Raw genomic sequence first — 21,188 nt, forward strand, 5'->3', positions numbered from 1 at the left:
ATGACCAGAGGAACATGGGAAGACGGCAGAATGAAGAATGAAATCATCTCCGAATGATTCCCCGACAACAGCATCTTAACCGGTTCAGTCCTCATCGTGATACGTGCCAGACTACTGCCGTTCAGAGTGGTCGCTTCAATGGCTTCCGGCAATTGCTCCTTGGAAAGCCCCAGCTGTTCCACCAACTCGGCATCAAGAAAGCTTCCACCGGCACCTGAATCGATAAAAGCGTTAATCGCTAAGCTCTGATTCCTGTTCACAAGGGTAGCCGGAAACGGGGTCTGACAGAGGTACTGAGAGGTTGAAACTGGCTCGCTAAAAGTCCTCCCAACTTTAGCGAGCCGGGCAGTTTGACGACCGCCGGGAACAAGTGGAGATGTAATGTCCCGAGCTACCACAGTAGAGGCAGCAGTTGGTCTTACGTCTATGTTGACGCTCCTCCTTGGTTAACCCGTGCCGCCCCACTTGCATGGGTTCAGAATCGGGAGAGAGGACCTCTCCACTAATCCTTTGTGGTGGAGAATGATCGACGTGTTCTGGTCCACCACCCGACCCGACTGGGAACTGAGAAGCTGATCGACTGGACGGACCCCATTGCTTCTCCCTCCTTCGCTCTCGGACTCGATTATCCACCCGAATAGACAAGGCTACCAAGCTGTCCAGGTCACTAGGCTCCGGATAGGAGATCAGCTCATCCTTGAGCTGCTCCGACAGACCCTGGTAAAAGGCCGCTTGCAGAGACTCCTCATTCCACCCACTCTCCACAGCCAACGTCTTGAACTCGATCACGAAGTCGGCCACGCTGCGAGTTCCTTGGTGGAGCGAAAACAGGCGCCTAGCTGCGTCCCTCCCTCGGACGGAATGGTCGAAGAGCTTCCTCATCTCGGCCGTGAACCCCTGGTATGAAGCCATGCAGGGGTCTTGTCGTTCCCAAACGGCTGAAGCCCACTCCAGCGCTCGACCACGCAGCAACTCAATCACAAAGGCTATCCTAGCCTTGTCTGTGGCATAAGAGTAGGGCTGTAGATCGAACACTAACCCACACTGCATAAGGAAAGAACGGCATCTTCCCAGCTCCCCCTCATATTTATCCGGCGTCGGAACCTTGGGCTCACGGAAGGACACCGCTTCAGACGCGGCAGGCGAGATGGGTGAAACCGGTAGTGGATCCTCCACCGGAAACTTGCGCTGGTTCTGGACCTCCGTCAGACCGGTAGAAAGGTTCCGAACTGCCAACGCGATCTCCTGTAGCTCCGTGCTATGATGGCCCAACATCTTCTCCTGATGGGTAATGGCATGGCGAACAGAGTCCAGGTCCGCTGGGTTCATTACTGGCCGGATCGTTCTGTCACGAGTTACAAAGCCAGAACCCAGAAGCAGACCAGGACAAGGTAAGTTGAAACGAAGGTGAGTGTTTATTTACAAATTCAAGAGTGATGCTGAATAATCCAGGGAACAGAGCGGGCGGCGTTGATTAGTTGTTGGGGGTGCAGTGGTTGATCCAATCATGGCTCGGCAGCCGCCGACCACCAGGCAGAGGTTGGATGAAGGTTCCGGACGAGTGACTGCAGATGGAACAAAACGGAGGTAAGTAAACAACAAACCAACAAGGTGCAAAACAACAAAACTAACGCTAGAAGCTCTAAGACTGATACTCTGGTAAACCTACTGTTCATGGCTAACGATCCGGCAGGGAATGGATGTTAGGCCAGAGCCTAAGAAGGGTGATGATCAGGACCAGGTGTGCAGATTGCTGATGGGATGCAGGTGCGGAAATCAAGAGAGCTCCCCGGAGCGTTCCAGAACCCTCGGGAAACTGGAGATCCCGAGCAGAAAAAACTAGTCCACAGACAGGACCCGACTCAGACTGCCGGGATCGTTACACTCTGTTTAGGGCCAAATAACATTATCTCTCTCTCTCTCTCTCTCTCTCTCTCTCTCTCTCTCTCTCTCTCTCGCTCTCTCTCTCTCTCTCTCTCTATCTCTCTCTCTCTCTCTCTCTCTCTCTCTCTCTCTCTCTCTCTCTCTCTCTCTCTCTCTCTCTCTCTCTCTCTCTCTCTCTCTCTCTCTCTCTCTCTCTCTCTCTCTCCCCTCAGTAACCTTTGGTTTCAGTATAGAGCTAAATTGGGCAATAAGACAGCAGGTTAACGGAGTGTTAATGTCTATGGCTTTGTATGAAATGGCACCCTATTCCTTACATAGTGCACTTGACCAGCGCCCTATGAGTGATCTCCTCACAGATCAGGGCAGTACATGATTAGACACCATGAGAACTATACACTATCAAAGGCAATAACATTCGTCGGGAAAGTACCGATGAACTGCAATATGTTGGCTGAGAGATGAACAGAAAGAGAAAGAGAGAGAGATACAGAGAGTGAGAGGAAAGAGTGTGAGAGAGAGAACGAAACAGAGAGAACAGGTGAACGAGATGGCGTTGCCGTGACAGAGATCTTCAAAGAGCTTGATGGTTCTCTCTATCCCTCATAAGTGGTGAGATAATGCCGTGAGGAGAGGGATGGGGAGATAGCAGGGTGAAAGTAATGATGTCTTGTTGTGCCTGATAACAAGTGTTTATCTGCTATCAGTGCCGCCGCACACAATAGGGCCCTTGTATAGGGGAGCAGTAAAACCAAGGCTGTTAGCTGGAAGAACCCATTAAATGGCCATAAAGCTCACCAGCGGCCCTGATTGGCTGAAAGGAGCTTTTGTTACCTGGAAAAATAAACAGGAGAGAAAGGAGAGACAGGAGAGAGGAGGGCAGGAGGAAAGGAAGGAGGGCTAGAGGAAGGGAAGGAGGGCAGCTATGTAATTGTTACAACTATGTAACAATTGTGGGAAAACGTTATCAACCAGTTCCCTCCCTCAAGTCCTATATGATTGGGTGCTCAGATCTGCATTCACAGTTTTACCATGAGATTATCCATCAGTCTATGTACAGTACCCATTATGAGGGAGTTGCGGACGGGGATGGCGGATGGGCGTAAGCATCTGCCTCTGATTCCAAAGGTTGCAAGTTTGAAAAAGAAAAACAGTTTGTTTTTTTATATTTTTGTTTTAAGCCTATCCCAAACCTTAACCCTTACCTTAACCATTCTGAGTTAATGTCTAACCTTAAGATTTCAGAGTTAATGCCTAAACTTAACCTTAAGCACTTTGAAATGTGATGTTTGGAACAACTTCGAAATTTGACGTTTGAGAAACATGGATGAACGTCTAATTCTGACGTGAGACTGTGAGAGCTTATTGGATATTCAAACTTGTTTTCACTGCTGATGTGAAACTATGTGATGTAGCTATCAAGGTGATAATAACCTTAATTTGATAAGCTTGTACAAAACATTGCTGATCCAACAACTTTTCCAGTCGGCCCACTAATGTTTTTTTCCCTCGTTGAGATCTATATGGTCATTTAATTAAAATACAGTTAAAAGAACCTGTTTTTGTCCAATATAGTAACAAGCTCCTAATTAGCTAATGCTTTGTGATGACACAGCAGGGAATCAGGCTATATCGCCTGTCCTCGTTTAGTGGTGTCCTCACAGATCACACACTCAAAAAATGCTGATACACACCTGCTGAAGACCCACCAACACCTCTAACTAAGAGAGGGGGGAGAGAGGGGGGGAATAGAGGGAGGAAGAGAGAGGGAGACAGAGATAGATAGAGAGAAATTCCCATGTCCAGTCTGCATATCACAAAGCAAAGCTCAATATTAGTTAATAAATGACAGAAGAAGAAAAAAGCGAGGGAGAGAGAGAGAGCGGGAAAGAGAGAGAGAAAAAAACTATAATAAATTACCTTTATCTCCTTAATGAGACGACATTAATTAGGGTCTCAAGGTCTGGCGGAGAGCAGGGTGATTTATCGAGCAGCTCTAACAGTGTGGGAATTAGTCTAATTAGGAAAGAGATGGAGAGCTGATTTTCACTTCATAAAAAGACCATTGTTGAACCCAAACCATTGATCAAAACCAGGGTTGCCCGGCTGAGACGTGTGAGTACAGGAAGAGCTGGGAACTCACACAGTATCCAGGTGGTGTAGCTTGTCTGTGGATCTTTGGCGGGATTTGTCAGTTGTCTTTCCTCGAAGCCTTGTGTCCTCTCTTCACGCCCTTCACTTACTTCCTATTGAAAACCTCAGAGGATTCAAGGAAAGGAGACGTGAAATGAAGGATCAGATTTAGAGACAGTCCTCATGTTGTCCAGACAACCATATAGACGCACATCTACTCTATGTTGGCACCAAAGGTATCAGGGGGACAGTTGTATTATAGCTATCCTACAGTAGTACTACAGCTTTGCACATAGTTTGCCAATACAGGTGTAGGATCTTAATTTGAGCATTTTCTCACAGAAGGAAAATAATCCTGCTGCAACAGGAAATTTGAATTATTGTGTGGATTATAATTAATTGGCATTTTTGTAGGGGTTGATACATTTCTTGTTAGGGCAAATCAAGTCTGACATTTTAAAGTGGAAATTACAAACTTTAGAAGCCTTTTTAAACCTTGAATACATTTCAAGTTTGTATTTCCTGGAAATTTCCTGAAACAACAGGGTGATCAAATTAAGACGGCATCTGTATGTGTCGTGTTTAGCATTGTGTCTGACCTGCTCTTGGTAGTGATTCCTCTCATATTAACCAAAAACTGTGTGTGTGAAGCAACATGTCCTGTGTCCGGAATGTTATCACAGAGTCTCAAGTTCAGGAGGGATAAATACTCTGGAGGAGACGATGCACACGTAACACATTGTTTCGTAGATATAAGCAAATGTTTTGTAGAAATAAGCAACTGTTTTGTAGATATAAGCAACTTTTTCGTAGATATAAGCAACAGTTTTACAGAAATAAGCAACTGTTTTGTAGAAATAAGCAACTGTTTTGTAGAAATAAGCAACTGTTTGTAGAAATAACTGCCTAAAGTTAGGGTGTCTCTCTATTCATGTATGTGCATTCCAGGTACATTATCAGTCAACAGGTGTGTATGTGTGTGTGTGTGTGTGTGTGTGTGTGTGTGTGTGTGTGTGTGTGTGTGTGTGTGTGTGTGTGTGTGTGTGTGTGTGTGTGTGTGTGTGTGTGTGTGTGTGTGTGTTCTGTGTGCTTTACTTAATTTTTTTGATTTTTTTGACTGATTTTGCTCGTGAACGCACCCCTGCAAGATCAGACATGCAGGTCCTTATCAGCAGGTTGAACAAACCCTGAGGACCAGTAACCCAGAGAGAGTCAATAAACTGCTGACTGACTGGGACAGCAGAGCACTGCAGACCTGCGTTCAAACACTACTCAAAATCTTTTCAAATACTTTAAACGTTTGTTTTACTCTGCCTGGAGTGCCAGGTGGTGCAGATTTGCACTTTTGGGACTATTCTCTTGGTTCCATTGCACCAGGTAAGCTTAATGAAGCAGAGATAATGTACTGTAAATTATTTTGAATACTAATTGAACCCAGGTCTAGATCACACAGAGAACACATGGCATGAGAACCAACCCCAACCTTATGGCTCCTGACATGTACATCACAGCCCAGAGCTGTGGTAATGATTGAAAAGTATGCCTGTAATGATGATAAGCTCTTTATTGTTCGGTAAACTCTGCCAGCCCTAAAGTTTAAGGCCAGAGATCTAATTAATTGATAAACTTTGACTTTGTAGTGCAATGCTGGCCGCTCTCTCAGAACGACTCAAGCACCTGCCTGTGGGGACTTGCAGGGTGTGTGTGTGTGTCTGTGTGTGTGTGGTGTGTTCAAGTCAAGGGCAGCTCTGCAAGAACTCCTGTCTTTGTGAGCAGGCATGCCAGGGTGTGTTTGTGAGTCCATCTAGCCCTACACGCCCAGCATGACACCCCGGGCTTCTCATTAAAGTAAAAACTATTCAGACATCCCTGTGCTGTTTGGAGATATATCTAACCAAGAGGGCAGACTAAAGGTACTGAAATAGTCCTATACAGTTTCTAGGGGCTTTATACCTGCTAACAATGTTGACACAAAACAAACACAGAGCAAATCCTAATATGAGATTGTGTGCAAAACTCTTTATTTCGTGTAAATCTCATTTTACGCACACAGATGTCAGGATAGGATTCGGCCCAGAGAGTCTATGGCAGCGGCTGAGACAGAATTTCATCGGATGCAACAGCAGCAGGAAGGGTTTTGCTACTGAGGGAGGAGTGGTGATAATGTGAATGTTTGTTCTCCTGTGTTGTTTGAAGGTGGATGGGGTGGTGGGTGCGCGGTAGGATGCGTGCCACGCTAGAAGCGGCGCGTTGCTATGAGTGCCCAAACCTAGGGACCTGACATCGAGGGCAGCGGTGCCATTTCGATCATTGATTCAATTTAATTTGTGCACCTCAGACACCGGGTGCGGATGACGGATTTACCCACGGCCGGGCTATTTAAATTACTTTTAAATCATAAAAGCAAAGAAACGAGGCGCGAGGGGAAGAGGTTGGGGGGATAGGCAGAAAGCACTCGCGCGGCGGCCGCTGATTTCCCTGGAGCAAATTAGCTCTATATCAGACCTGGCGACAGGCGGTAATCTGCGTGATAGGGAGCAGAGAGGGGGTGGAGGGGTTGGTGGGGGAGAAGGGTGGCCGCCCCCGGCGTGTCACTGCTTCAATCTTCTAGGGGTCAGACGCAACAACAATAACCACACACACCACCTCGCTGTGAGCGACGGTCTACAGCGGGGAGAGGAGACAATTTAAGCGTTTTATGCATCTTCCAAGGCCTGATTTCAATTTCTTGAGATATAATTTAGAGTCTTTCGGATTAGGTTGCGTGCCCCTTGGATTTTATGGGCCTAGTCGACTCCTCTTCCAATTCATGCGGCTCATTCGGTATTTGATTATTCAACTGTGCAGCAAGTCATAAGTGCCAGGACTATATCTGATTACTTATACTAATATTTTATAATATTGGAATATTCATTATAATTCTTTGACAGTTATTATAAGACTTTGTTTTTTGCCTCTAGGAGTGTCTATTTGGATCTCATTTTCGATTCTCATCCTATTCACAACTAGGCTAAATAAATCGCAAAAAAAATGATTTGTGGATTATGTTTTGTGTCCTTGAAAGATTCCTTGATAAAATTGTTCTGATAATTTGAAAGTAAATTATCTAATCAAAATAATGTAGTCCTGTTTTCACAACATAACTAAAGTCTGTTTTTATTAAAGTCTGTTATTATTCAAATCTAGCAGTTTATTCAAAAATATAAGCAAGAATAAATGCACAGGCATTTTATTATGTGACACACTTAGGATAATGAAACATATTTTGCAAACATTTCTGCTTTCGAAAATAGTTTGAAAATATGACATGCCATTGTTAAATAATGAATATGAAATTACCTTAATTTTATTATTAATTCATGTTTATTCAAATGAAAATCGAAGATGTGTTGTGTGTAGGCTACCATGGCATTTTTAGGCCTATACTTTAAACTATGTCTTTCAGAGATTGTTGCAAGATTGTTGCTGAGTGGAGCATCATGGATAAATAAAATTGATCAAAGAATATATAATGTTCAATAACCTATAGGCCTACCATTGTGATACAACTATGAGCAATTGGGCTTTATATGTTTACTTCATAAAATATTACTGTCCTTTCAAAATAACTATCACTTAGGACCTTATAACAGTTGCTAGTGATTATTGGACTAGTTGCAGATTTGGTCTGGGGGTAGTAATCACAATAGTATCTCAGGAGTTAATGCCATGACGACGACGTATTCTGCTTCTCCTGCTAGACCTGTTAGAAACTGGATCTTTGTTCTTTTTTGAAGTGCTTACGGCTCAACAATGTGCACATGATCTGAGGTGAGGACCAGCTACAGTAGGCCTATGCCTGGTTTCGTTCACATACCTGCCCGCATTCCTCCTCAGGGGTCAGTCAGATAATGCAGATTGCTTGTTTGTATGGTGGCTGTTAAAGGTGGGAGACAACAGGGAGATTCCCCATAGCGCACTGAACGGAGCCGGGAGGCAGGATGCAGTGTTGTTGCACCACATGCAGACATAAAGAGAGCAAAGCAATTGTTATTCTGCTTCTTATTGCTGCAAATAACTTAAAACCTTATGACACATACCAATATAAGCCTATTTCACGTTTAAAACTAACGGTGCTGATTTAAAACGAGTTGTGAGGCCTAACTAGGAATATGACAGACTAATAACTGACAAATTATTATTTAAATGATGTTGTTTTTCTGATTTCTATCATTTCTTATGTTTTTACATGATTACCGATATGCTGTTGGCCTATGTAAACAGGCCTAATTACTTAGGCTATTAGAAATTAGTCCACGACATGGAAGATAAGACATGTGGAGGTTGACCTATCTATTCGATGCTAAATCACATTTATATTGCACTCTTTTACGGTTTATGTATAATTCTAGCTCATAAAATTGAATTACATTGGTATTTCAACCTGCAGAAACCCATGGGTTTTAAAATAAGCAAATCGTTAATATTGTACTAATTAAAACATAAATCACTTGCCAATATTTCCTCTGAATAGACATGCAGAACAGATAATGATAGCAGGATTTATTTGATTTAGGCTATAAATATATCAAAATGAGCAAAAACTACAAATATGTGACATACTTGTATTATTTTCGTCGTCATAGTTATTATTATAATCACAATGTGGTATCTTATGTTTAAACAATCATCATCATTATTATAAATATTGTATACATTTGTACTAATAGCTATGTAATAACTATTACATTATTTGTCCTATTATAGCCTAGCCTACTTGAATCTTATTATCTGATTCAGGCGCGTTCATAATGTAACAACACATACAATAGAAAAGGCTAATATTGCTACCAGCTCTCGCAGTCTCACGTCACAATTAGACACAGCAGAATGTGTTGCTGACAGACAGAGGGAAAGAGGTTGGACATATCTCACGCAGGAGACGCGTGAGGCGCGTTCAGAGTGTTCTTGAGTCGCGTGGAAATGAGAGAGTAATTAGTTAATTAGAAAACGGTCTACTAAACTCACCCCTCGAGCACCTGCACGAGCCAATCACAGCTCAGACAGCCACAGGGGTGGGAAGACCGCGCGTGAAGGAGTGAAACACTTGCTTTAGTACGTTAAGTTGCTATTAAACACCAAGACCTGGCTGTTAGTCATCACATGTGATGTGAATGCGCGGATAGAGGACTACAGAAACCAAATGGACACTTGGAAAGCATTGCAATTTAATATTTTGTTGTATCAATGTTATTTCCTAATAATTTAAGCTCTTCAGAGATCTTCAGCGAATACTGTACCAAAACTGTTCCAGGTAGTTGATAGCGAGGGGATGAGCTAAGCTAACGAGCCTGCTATCGAAACGCATACCAAAGGTGTCTTGTCTCAAATGTATATATCAGTGCTCTGACTTATTTTGGTTACGAGAGGGTTGCACTGGCATCCTCACAGTGACTTTTATCAAAAAGTGAAATAAACATTTAAAACAGAAGATTGGAGTTGGAGCCATATGCGCTCTGACGCACAGAACCAGTGTACATTGGCAGGTCTGACCTTTGAGCAGCTCGCGGCAGTTTTCCTGATGAGAGCGGGTATGGAGAAATCGAATAATTTTCGAATCGATGCTCTGCTGGCCGACGAGACTCACCGGGGGAACCGAGACCTCTCCCCAGGTCTGAGCAACGACAGCCCCGCGGACAGCCCCGTGTCCTGTCGGCGAGCGGACACCCCGTCCCCGCGCGGGACGCCCATCCATCTTCAAACCGGGATAATCCCCAAACCGGGACTGCTGAACCTCCCTCACACAGGACTCGCCTCGCTACCCCAAATGTACCCGGCCCCTATGTACCCATTATCGGCTTTGGGTGGCCAGCACCCTGCCTTCGCCTACTCCGGCTTCACTCACCTAACCCAGCCGTACCCAGACCACCTGAAGGCGGCTGCCATGGCAGGGTCTCTCCCGCTGGAACACTGGATCCGGGCTGGAATGATGATACCACGTCTTCCAGACTACAGTTGTAAGTATTGTACACCTGTGGGCTAGGCAGCACACTCAATAGGCTGTACTCTTTTACAAATATATCAACAAACGAAACATCTTTAAAAGACAGGCATTATGCGCTAGGCCTATATAGTTTCTTTTAAAATCTGGGGTTATAAATGGAGTTTAACTGTCTGTTGGAGATGTGTTTTTGTGCTTGCTCAGAACACATAGGCAATATAATTAATATAGCCAAGCAGATGCAAAACTAAGCCTAATTGCTGTAATCTATTATGTTTTTCAAATAGGTGTGGCGGGTATCACGCAGAAATTAATTTACCCCCAGATACCGGAGGTTTATTGGTAGGGAAGGGAGCGTTTGATCACTTAACAACCACTTCCAAAGCATTGAACCCAACCGCCTAGAGGTGTCATAAAATCACTTATTGTTCCTCATTGCATGTAATCCAAAGGTGAGGGAAAGCAAATACAGGTACACACACACACACACACACACACACACACACACACACACACACACACACACACACACACACACACACACACACACACACACACACACACACACACACACACACACGTTATAACCATAATCAAATATATGTTCTAAGGTTAGGCTAAATGTTGCAATCAACGTTAGCAATGTGTGCATAACTTAAACGTATTTGATACCAGTATTGATAACAAAACTCACTGTATTATAATATCTCTCATAACACATTTTACAAAATAATAATAAAAATAATCTGAAGAATAACAACAACAACAACAATAGTAATAACAATAATCATACATTTCAATTTGTAAATAATGAATACATCTAATAAGTAGGTTATTGGTTAATAATACTTGTTATTATATATTTATTATAATAATATAGTATAACTAATTGTATTAATATTATTTCTAACTATTGCTAAAAATTTTACCAATCAGGCAAGATCTGTTTCAAACCATTTATATTTCAATTTAAGAGCAAGCACAATAGGGCTATATACAATGTATTATCATATAATTTTTATATTTTTATGTGCATTATATCATGCTATAGGCTTATATTAATCTACTTTTAGAGCAATATTTAAACACATATTTTTAACTGCTTTGTGAACAAATAATAGTGCAAATTCAACCTCTATGATAGACAGGTTTTGTTATTTGTTCAGTCATTAATACACAATGTCTGAAAAATATAGGCTACTTTAAATATGATCTAGAAGTGTAGCCTCATGAAAAGTCTTCGATCGATTTACTGCTAATTGTAATATCATGTTTTAATTTTTGGCCTTTTCATTTCGCTATAAACGTCAACTCGATGAAAATTGTCTTTGTACTGAGGAGCAAACTATAAACAAACACCTAAAACATTCTGTTAGTTCGTCAATAAAATCACAAAAGCTTCATCGAATTTTCATTAAGTTAATGGTGCTCGCGCTTTTTATGGCCCTCGCGCCCAGCTTCTGCCGTGTCCTCTCGTCAACAATAAACTGGAGTAAAGCTATTATAGTTAATGGTGGCGAGAGAGTGCGGGCATGTGTGTGTGTGTGTTCCTCCCACAACGTTATATTGGACTTCCTATGTCCTTGGTATTGCATAAATGAGACCATTGAAACAGTCTGAGATTAAATCTACTCACATGCTTTGTCCTATAGCTTGAATTTACCAGAATACAGGCCTAGTAGCCTACACACCTCATTATATTTGGGATGAATATAGTTGGGGGAAATTAAGTTATTGATTAGGCCAGAGTCATTGACACTTTTTACATAATTGTAATTGTTCACTGAAAAATATTGTACTGTACTAAGGTCTCTCTCTCTCTCTCTCTCTCTCTCTCTCTCTCTCTCTCTCTCTCTCTCTCTCTCTCTCTCTCTCTCTCTCTCTCTCTCTCTCTCTCTCTGACAGCACCCCAGGCAGGACTCCTGGGGAAGTGTCGTAGGCCCCGGACAGCTTTCACCAGTCAGCAGCTCCTTGAACTGGAGAACCAATTTAAACTCAACAAGTACCTGTCCAGACCCAAACGCTTTGAGGTGGCCACCTCTCTCATGCTGACCGAAACACAGGTGAGAGAGAAAAAGGTGTCATTCTGTGTGAGTGTGTGTCTGTGTGCGCGTGTCTACATGTGTATGTGTGTGGATTCCCACCTGGTAGGCTATTCCAGCACTGGCCTTTTACCCTATGTGCCTCTGTGAAGAATCTGTACAAATGATCCCTGGTGTGTTTGTCCCTGAGATAAACTGTCCGCTATGGCATGCTCCATTAGTCACTGGAGAGTAATGTAAAGTTAGACAGCAGCAATCAGACCACTAGTTCCTTATTTAGCTAATATATTACAGCTCTCTTGTTTCACCTGCCTCGTCTAGTCCCAAATACCACCTCATTAATGAAGCTGTTGACATGTTGATTTAAAAGATCAACTCCTCTGTGTTCGAACCTAATCAGCACATTTTTGAATTACTTCTTCAGATAAATCCCTCTGCTTGGCGAGAAACAGTTGTTTTGGACATTTCAGCCCGGTTTAGTAGAAAGAAAATGGCAGCCCAAATGTACTAAGCTGAGTGTGGGGATAGAGAGAGAGACTGCTGGTGAGAGACCTCTACTCCTGCCTTAGTGTGTGGCTGACAGGCGTGCATTCTGTCTCTCCACAGGTGAAGATCTGGTTCCAGAACCGGAGGATGAAGTGGAAACGCAGCCGCAAGGCCAAGGAGCAGGCATCTGTGTCTGCCCAGTCTGAGAAGGAGCGACTACGCACCGGGGGAAAACCCACCAATGGCAAATCAGCTGAGAATAGGCGAGCTTCCACTCAGGACGACGAGGGAGAGCTAGACCTAGAAGAAGCAGAGGAGGAAGAGGAAGAGGAGGAGGAGGAGTTTGCTGTTACCATGGGTGGCACCGTGGGGTTGCAGCGTTCAACAGACTTTCTGAAGCTCACAGCGGAGCTTGGTTACAACCCCCACAGTCCCTTCTCTGAGGACGAGTTAGAGGGGGCGCCAGGGGGGGACAGGAAGACAGGCGCAGGGTTGTGAAAAGACTAAGACACACCCAGAAAGGAAAATGCCAGAGACACTGCTGCTTGACACTGGGTCTGGGGAAGTGGGGATCTATAGTGTAAAAAGAGAAAGAAATGGATGTGCCATTTCAAAAGCCTATGACAGTGTTTTGTGTGTACATAATGCTTAATGCAGTTTAATGATTCTGTGGCCCTGAAGGAGTCGTTTAAGGCAGTGGTTCCCAAATTCCAAGGTTTAAAAAAATAAAAAAAAAACATTTATGCCAGTCATTGCATACCTTAGAGAGCTATTTAGAGTGGTGGAAAAAGTACTAAATTGTCATACTTGAGTAAAAGTATAGACACCTTAATAGAAAATGACTCATGTAAAAGTGAAAGTCACCCAGTAAAATACTACTTGAGTAAAAGTCTAAAAGTATTTGGTTTTAAATATACTTAAGTATCAAAAGTAAATGAAATTGCTAAAATATACTTAAGTATCAAAAATAAAAGTAAAAGTATTAATGATTTCAAATTCCTTATATTATGCAAACCAGACGGCACAATTTTTATTGTATTTTTTATTTACGGTTAGCCAGGGCACACTCCAACACTCAGACATTAATTTACAAATGAAGCATTTGTGTTTAGTGAGTCCGTCATATCAGAGGCAGCAGGGATGACCAGGGATGTTCTCTTGATAAGTGCGTGAATTTGGACCATTTTCCTGTCAAAATCTAATGAGTACTTTTGGGTGTCAGGAAAAATGTATGGAGTAAAAAGTAAATTTTTTTCTTTAGGAATGTAGTGAAGTAAAAGTAAAAGTTGGCAAAAATATAAATAGTAAAGTAAAGTACAGATACCCCCAAAACTACTTAAGTAGTACTTTAAAGTATTTTTACTTAAGTGCTTTACACCACTGGCTATTTATAACTTGTCAGAAATGTCCAGATCAACTAGCCCATGTCAGCTAATGTTTTTTTATTTAGGTTTTTTAGCCCATAGAATGTTGTAAATTTGTTGTCATTCAAATATCACATGAATACACATTAGACATGGCAGAATGTATAGAATTGCAAGAAAATTGCTATAAAACTGCAAAATGTTCTTTGCACCCCATGACAAAATGTGTAGAATTGCAGGAAATAAGCTTTAAACCTGCAGAGTTCTCTCCACCAATAAGAGGGGTGTGAACAGTTTGTGTCATGAACAGTGCTTTTGCACATAGAAATAGACGAGGCGCTTTCCCCAATGCTGGAAAGGGGGCCCCGAGTGAAAATGTTTGGGATCCCCTGGTTTAAGGTATAGGTGTCCTTTAGGTTGGACTCACATCTCCAAGGGTGAGGGTATATAAAGCATCTTATATTCATCATCACATCAATTAAGGCTAAATAAGACACTGAACCCTGTCTCTTTCTACTGTATATTTCGATTGCATGCCCCACAATTTTTTCTTGTTATACAGGACATTCAGCCTCCTGTGTTTTTCATCCAATTGGACTGAGAAGTACTGTAGCAGCAGTGAAGCAGTGAACACAACTGACCTCTATTACCTTGTCATCCATCTCAGCTGAACTCCACCCCCTGATAGGCTGACTGACAGATGTGGCTCCTCCCACCAGCAGTGCTAAAGGATGAGATGTAACCAAGTTACATTCAGAACTGTTGGACTGTTGCAAACTGTAACTTACACTGACTGGAGTGAACAGACCTTGAGCAGTTTGCATTTGCTGAATAAGATGGGGAAAGTGTTGCAAAGTGTTGCAGAATGTTGCAGAATGTTGCGTGATGTTACAATTGTGAATGTGCCCCCATGAATGTCAGACATCTTGGATTTACAGATTTTCTATGATGTCTCATAAACTCTATCTTGTGTGTGCAATTGAACAATGAATTTACAATGTCATGTAAATTCAGATTTATGTTGTTATTGTTTGTTTGTTTATTGTTGTTATTTAACCACATTTAAATGTATCTAATTTATTTTAATTGACAGGTGAATGGCAGGGAAAAAGTAATTGTATTTATCTGAAACTGGTCTGTGTTGATGTCAACTGCGTGAAATAAAAAAACAGCAATGAAAATTGTTCAAATAACTTGGGAAATGTATGATTTATGCAAAGTTAACTCATGAAAATGAGAGATTGATTTGTTGAGAACATTTAGAACAACTATAAGTAATCTAAAGTATATTAAAAGTGGGTTTAGTGGAGAGCAATGAGAGGGAGTTACACAAACACATTGAGCAGGCAAAAGTTGAGCATTTCTTTAAGAAAGTTATTAGTGTGTGGAGCCTTCATAATGACCTTGTGAGTCTTCTGCAAGCACAGAGGGATGGTAACAATAGGGTAGAGAGGTCCAACTATAAATCCAGCTAAAATAGACATATTGGCCAAATTTATACTCCAATCCCACTTAATGGAAAATCTTAATGCGTCACACCTCCTTCCCTTGTTTTCCGCCTAGTTCAGCCATCTTGTTGTCACAGGTAACAGACGGCAAGATGGCAAAGACGAAGGGAGGAGGATCCAACACTGCATATTAAACCAGCAGAGCCCCTCTAATTTACAACCCTGGGGCTTTCAAATATGAATTACTCAGGCGGGTTTACTGATAGTCAAATAATTAAGTTAATGAAGGAGAGGTAAAGGCTTGCATCCCAAATGGCACCCTATTCCCTATATAGTGCACGTCTTTTTAGGGATCTGGTCAAAAGTAGTTCACTGTATAGGGAATAGGGTGCCATTTGGGATGCACAAAAGTAATCAGCGCCTGATGGTGATGTCACCCGGGCTCCATTTTAATTTGCAAGAAGAAACAGAGGATGATGTGTGTCTGACCGAAACGGGGCCGTTTTATTGGCCGTCCATGTACGGGCGGTGATTAAAAACCGGACTAGAGGACACACGCGGCATAACTCGTCTCCTCCCGCCAGCTCCCGGTGGGCCCTGGCCCACAACATCATGCTTATATAGTGATTAAATGCATTTTTAACTGGCCGGGCAATATGCTGGCCTGTCTCGTGAAACAAAGCCAGGATGGTTCTGCTGAATTTGAGACAGAAAGGGGCCTTTGTGCACAGCTACAGGTCTGGATTCAGTTTAGTTTTAGACTTGGTGGTAGTGGAGGGCAGTATGGGGTCAAGGGTCACTAGACCTAGATAAGTTTAAGGGCCATTTTCTGTTTGGAAATGGCTGGGTGCTCAGAAACTGAGCGCCGGACAAATGCAGTAATAGATAGTGATGGAACAAAGTGGAAAGACAATGATTGGAGTTATTGAATGTGTTTGACAGTGTAGTGGATTGGATTTAGTGTCTAAAGTTTTGAATGTGTTTGACAGTGTAGTGGATAGGATTTAGTGTCTAAGGTTTTGAATGTGTTTGACAGTGTAGTGGATTGGATTTAGTGTCTAAGGTTTTGAATGTGTTTGACAGTGTAGTGGATTGGATTCATTGTCTAAGGTTTTTAATGTTTTTGACAGTGTAGTGGGTTGGATTTAGTGTCCAAGGTTTTAAATGTGTTTGACAGTGTAGTGGATTGGATTCAGTGTCTAAGGTTTTGAATGTGTTTGACAGTGTAGTGGATTGGATTTAGTGTCTAGTGGCTCACAATCAGGCCTCAAAAGCAGTTCTCTGTAGAGTAAACAGTGCTTATAGGCCTTAAAGCACTATGTCTCAGACCTAACCACTATGTCTCCCTCAATGCAGCATTTCATTTGGCTGATGAAAAATCATATGAATCAATAAGAGTTCATTTAGATGTGTGACTAATGCCATTCGGCCTGTTTTATGATACAGGGCCGCCTGACAAGCACAACTAAAATCATAGTAAATTGATAAGCAGGCTGAGAGAAATATAGAGATCATTGATTCAGTTTCTCAATTCTAATTTAATTTGAACTCACCTGTCATATTGATTAAAAATTCTTAGTGTAAATTCCAGCCACTGGTGATAACGCTGTCAATGCTGATTTCTCAACAGCCTGGTCTGACAGAATTGCTGACGGCCCCAATGCTTTTTTTATACCAATAATGCAATCACCTCATTGTGTGTGTATGCGTGTGTGTGTGTGTGTGTGTGTGTGTGTGTGTGTGTGTGTGTGCATGTCTGTGTGTGTGTGCATCCATGCGTGTGTATGTGTGTGTGAGTGTGAGTGTGTGTGTGTGTGTGTGTGTGTGTGTGTGTGTGAGGTGTGTGTGTGTGTATAAAATGTTGTCCTGTCTATTACAGTGTCACAATCACTCAAGCCCCCCGCCGAGACATCAGTGCGACCCACACGAGTCCTCCAATACGGAAAATGGATAACAGGAAGGCCATGTTCATAGTGAAATAAATAAATGCAGGTTTCTTTCACTTTGTCATATGGTAAATCAGGAAAAATAACTTAAGCGGCAAGACCCTGTAAAATATTTACACCCTGTAGTTTAATCAATCAGCAAAATGTCGGCCTCATTACGGAAATATGAACAGATTGTCTGATCTTTTAAAGTAATCACCCATATTGGTTTAGGTTTCCCTTGGCCCTGTCGTGTTACTTAAGCTAATGGGTAGGCTACGTAAGGGAATGAGGGACAGGGGCCGTAAATTCACATCTGTCAGACTTTAACCGCTGTTCAAATGCATGAAAAAGGCCAAGTTTTGGGTATTAAAGTTTATTGAAAAGGGTTGGCCCTCCGTCGGAACAGTGGGGAATGTAATCATGAGAGGCTTTTATTGTTGCAGGAAATCTATATTACAGGTGCTTAGAAAAGCAATGATCGTGACACAACAAAGCTTTGGTAATTGTGCTTGTCCAATGTCATTCTCCAGACCGACAGACAGGCAGACAGACAGACAGACAGACAGGGGTCTCACTGTCATGGACACAGAGCTGGGGACCCGGCCCACCTTTTGAAAATCCAAACAGATCAGACAGCTTAGATAGGCTGGGATCCTACTCATATCACACAACAAAACCATTAATGCTATAGGCCTACTAAGGACATATCATTCAGTACCCCTTACGTTTACATTTTAGTCATTTAGCAGACGCTCTTATCCAGAGCGACTTACAGTTAGTGAGCGCATACATTTTTCAATACTGGTCCCCCGTGAGAAACGAACCCACAACCCTGGCGTTGCAAGCGCCATGCTCTACCAACTGAGCTACACGGGACTATCAGTGGCTTGGTGTATGTCAGTATCCCTCCAGTGGCTTGGTGTATGTCAGTACCCTCCAGTGGCTTGGTGTATGTCAGTACCCTCCAGTGGCTTGGTGTATGTCAGTACCCCTTCAGTGGCTTGGTGTATGTCAGTACCCCTCCAGTGGCTTGGTGTATGTCAGTACCCCTCCAGTGGCTTGGTGTATGTCAGTACCCTCCAGTGGCTTGGTGTATGTCAGTACCCTCCAGTGGCTTGGTGTATGTCAGTACCCCTCCAGTGGCTTGGTGTATGTCAGTACCCCTCCAGTGGCTTGGTGTATGTCAGTACCCTCCAGTGGCTTGGTGTATGTCAGTACCCCTCCAGTGGCTTGGTGTATGTCAGTACCCCTCCAGTGGCTTGGTGTATGTCAGTACCCCTTCAGTGGCTTGGTGTATGTCAGTACCCCTTCAGTGGCTTGGTGTATGTCAGTACCCCTCCAGTGGCTTGGTGTATGTCAGTACCCTCCAGTGGCTTGGTGTATGTCAGTACCCCTTCAGTGGCTTGGTGTATATCAGTACCCTCCAGTGGCTTGGTGTATGTCAGTACCCCTTCAGTGGCTTGGTGTATGTCAGTACCCCTCCAGTGGCTTGGTGTATGTCAGTACCCCTTCAGTGGCTTGGTGTATGTCAGTATCCCTCCAGTGGCTTGGTGTATGTCAGTACCCTCCAGTGGCTTGGTGTATGTCAGTACCCCTTCAGTGGCTTGGTGTATGTCAGTACCCCTTCAGTGGCTTGGTGTATGTCAGTACCCCTTCAGTGGCTTGGTGTATGTCAGTACCCCTTCAGTGGCTTGGTGTATGTCAGTACCCTCCAGTGGCTTGGTGTATGTCAGTACCCTCCAGTGGCTTGGTGTATGTCAGTACCCCTTCAGTGGCTTGGTGTATGTCAGTACCCCTTCAGTGGCTTGGTGTATGTCAGTACCCCTTCAGTGGCTTGGTGTATGTCAGTACCCCTTCAGTGGCTTGGTGTATGTCAGTACCCCTTCAGTGGCTTGGTGTATGTCAGTACCCCTTCAGTGGCTTGGTGTATGTCAGTACCCCTTCAGTGGCTTGGTGTATGTCAGTACCCCTTCAGTGGCTTGGTGTATGTCAGTACCCCTTCAGTGGCTTGGTGTATGTCAGTACCCTCCAGTGGCTTGGTGTATGTCAGTACCCTCCAGTGGCTTGGTGTATGTCAGTACCCCTTCAGTGGCTTGGTGTATGTCAGTACCCCTTCAGTGGCTTGGTGAATGTCAGTACCCCTTCAGTGGCTTGGTGTATGTCAGTACCCCTTCAGTGGCTTGGTGTATGTCAGTACCCCTTCAGTGGCTTGGTGTATGTCAGTACCCCTCCAGTGGCTTGGTGTATGTCAGTACCCCTTCAGTGGCGTGGTGTATGTCAGTACCCCTTCAGTGGCTTGGTGTATGTCAGTACCCCTCCAGTGGCTTGGTGTATGTCAGTACCCCTCCAGTGGCTTGGTGTATGTCAGTACCCCTTCAGTGGCTTGGTGTATGTCAGTACCCCTCCAGTGGCTTGGTGTATGTCAGTACCCCTTCAGTGGCTTGGTGTATGTCAGTACCCCTTCAGTGGCTTGGTGTATGTCAGTACTCCTCCAGTGGCTTGGTGTATGTCAGTACCCTCCAGTGGCTTGGTGTATGTCAGTACCCTCCAGTGGCTTGGTGTATGTCAGTACCCCTTCAGTGGCTTGGTGTATGTCAGTACCCCTCCAGTGGCTTGGTGTATGTCAGTACCCCTCCAGTGGCTTGGTGTATGTCAGTACCCCTCCAGTGGCTTGGTGTATGTCAGTACCCCTTCAGTGGCTTGGTGTATGTCAGTACCCTCCAGTGGCTTGGTGTATGTCAGTACCCCTCCAGTGGCTTGGTGTATGTCAGTAGTCTACAAATGCTTCTTCACCTTTTCTCCTTTCCTTCATCCCTACTTATCTGTAAATAATGGATCGATGAAAGTAAAATGGTGGATGTATACTGGGCATTCACTTTAGTGTGTCTAGTTCTCTCAGATCAACAGCACCACTATTTGCCCATATGGTCCTTGTATAGTGGTGTAAACACACCCTCCAGTGGCAGCGAGAGAGAGAGAGAGTCTAAAATCTCACATTGTTATAATTTCAAATAGATGTTCCAAATAAAAATAAGCATTTCTCTCTGGCCTAATTGTGTGGTAGTGGCCTGTGGCCAACATTATTTGTGTGATCTATTTATATGATCCATAATCATATCCCCAGCAATTCATTTTTGTCCTCTCAAATGGACATGCGTTTTTGGTCTGTTTCTCTAAGGCCATACATGCCACTGTGTTAGATCCCGTAATTCTGTGCTTTTCAATGATATTATGTGTGTGTGGGGCGGGGATATTTTTATTTTGGTTCTTCAAAATGGCTACCATCACATTTACCATCACAATTACCCAATTTTATGGTGTAATTGTGTAATGATCATTTTTGACAGTTTGATATTCAAATCGTTTCTAATAGGTCAATATCTAGTTTGGTGAGTTTTCAGAGCAGTGTAATAAAATTTTAAAAATCCACATTAAATAAGAGCTAAATAAAAGCTGGTTAATAAATGTCCTCTGTAATGTTTACTGTAATGTTTACTTTTTATATATTTACTATCAACAGAGTCTTAATGGCCACTACAGTCCACATACAGTCAAAAAAACAATATATCTGTTTCCTTTGTAAGATGTTTTTTTGCACCTCAAACCGTTATTTGATGTAAAAAATATACATATTTTTACATTCAAAAACTTTTTTTTTGCTGGGTCTCAGGTGGATAGAAGTCAGCGAATGCGTATTTACTGCGCAGGAGGCCTCGCGAAGTTGCGTGGGCGGGCCAAATGAGTCATGGTTAGCAAACCCTAATTATTTTCCTAACCTTAACCTAATTCTAACCTGCTACGTTAACTCTCCCAACCTGCTGCGTGAATTCTCCTGACCTGCTACGAAAAGTCACATCTGACAAAAGCTGTATCCCATCTAGTCAAATCCAGTCGAAGGGGCGGTCTTGTCAAATCACAAAGTTCCC

The 21,188-nt window shown here is 43.0% G+C and overlaps 1 protein-coding gene across 1 annotated transcript; it reads left to right on the forward strand.

The window, feature by feature from the left end:
* The first annotated feature begins 5,083 nt into the window (after nucleotides 1–5,083).
* mnx2b (motor neuron and pancreas homeobox 2b) lies at nucleotides 5,084–13,274 on the forward strand. The gene is made up of 3 exons (XM_041843361.2): nucleotides 5,084–10,010; nucleotides 11,900–12,057; nucleotides 12,643–13,274. The coding sequence occupies exons 1-3, from the start codon at nucleotides 9,503–9,505 to the stop codon at nucleotides 13,018–13,020; spliced, it is 1,044 nt and encodes a 347-aa protein (XP_041699295.2). The 5' UTR covers nucleotides 5,084–9,502; the 3' UTR covers nucleotides 13,021–13,274.
* Nucleotides 13,275–21,188: the final 7,914 nt, after the last annotated feature.

This window comes from Coregonus clupeaformis, chromosome 22 (genome assembly GCF_020615455.1).
Source record: "Coregonus clupeaformis isolate EN_2021a chromosome 22, ASM2061545v1, whole genome shotgun sequence".
NCBI lineage: Eukaryota > Metazoa > Chordata > Actinopteri > Salmoniformes > Salmonidae > Coregonus > Coregonus clupeaformis.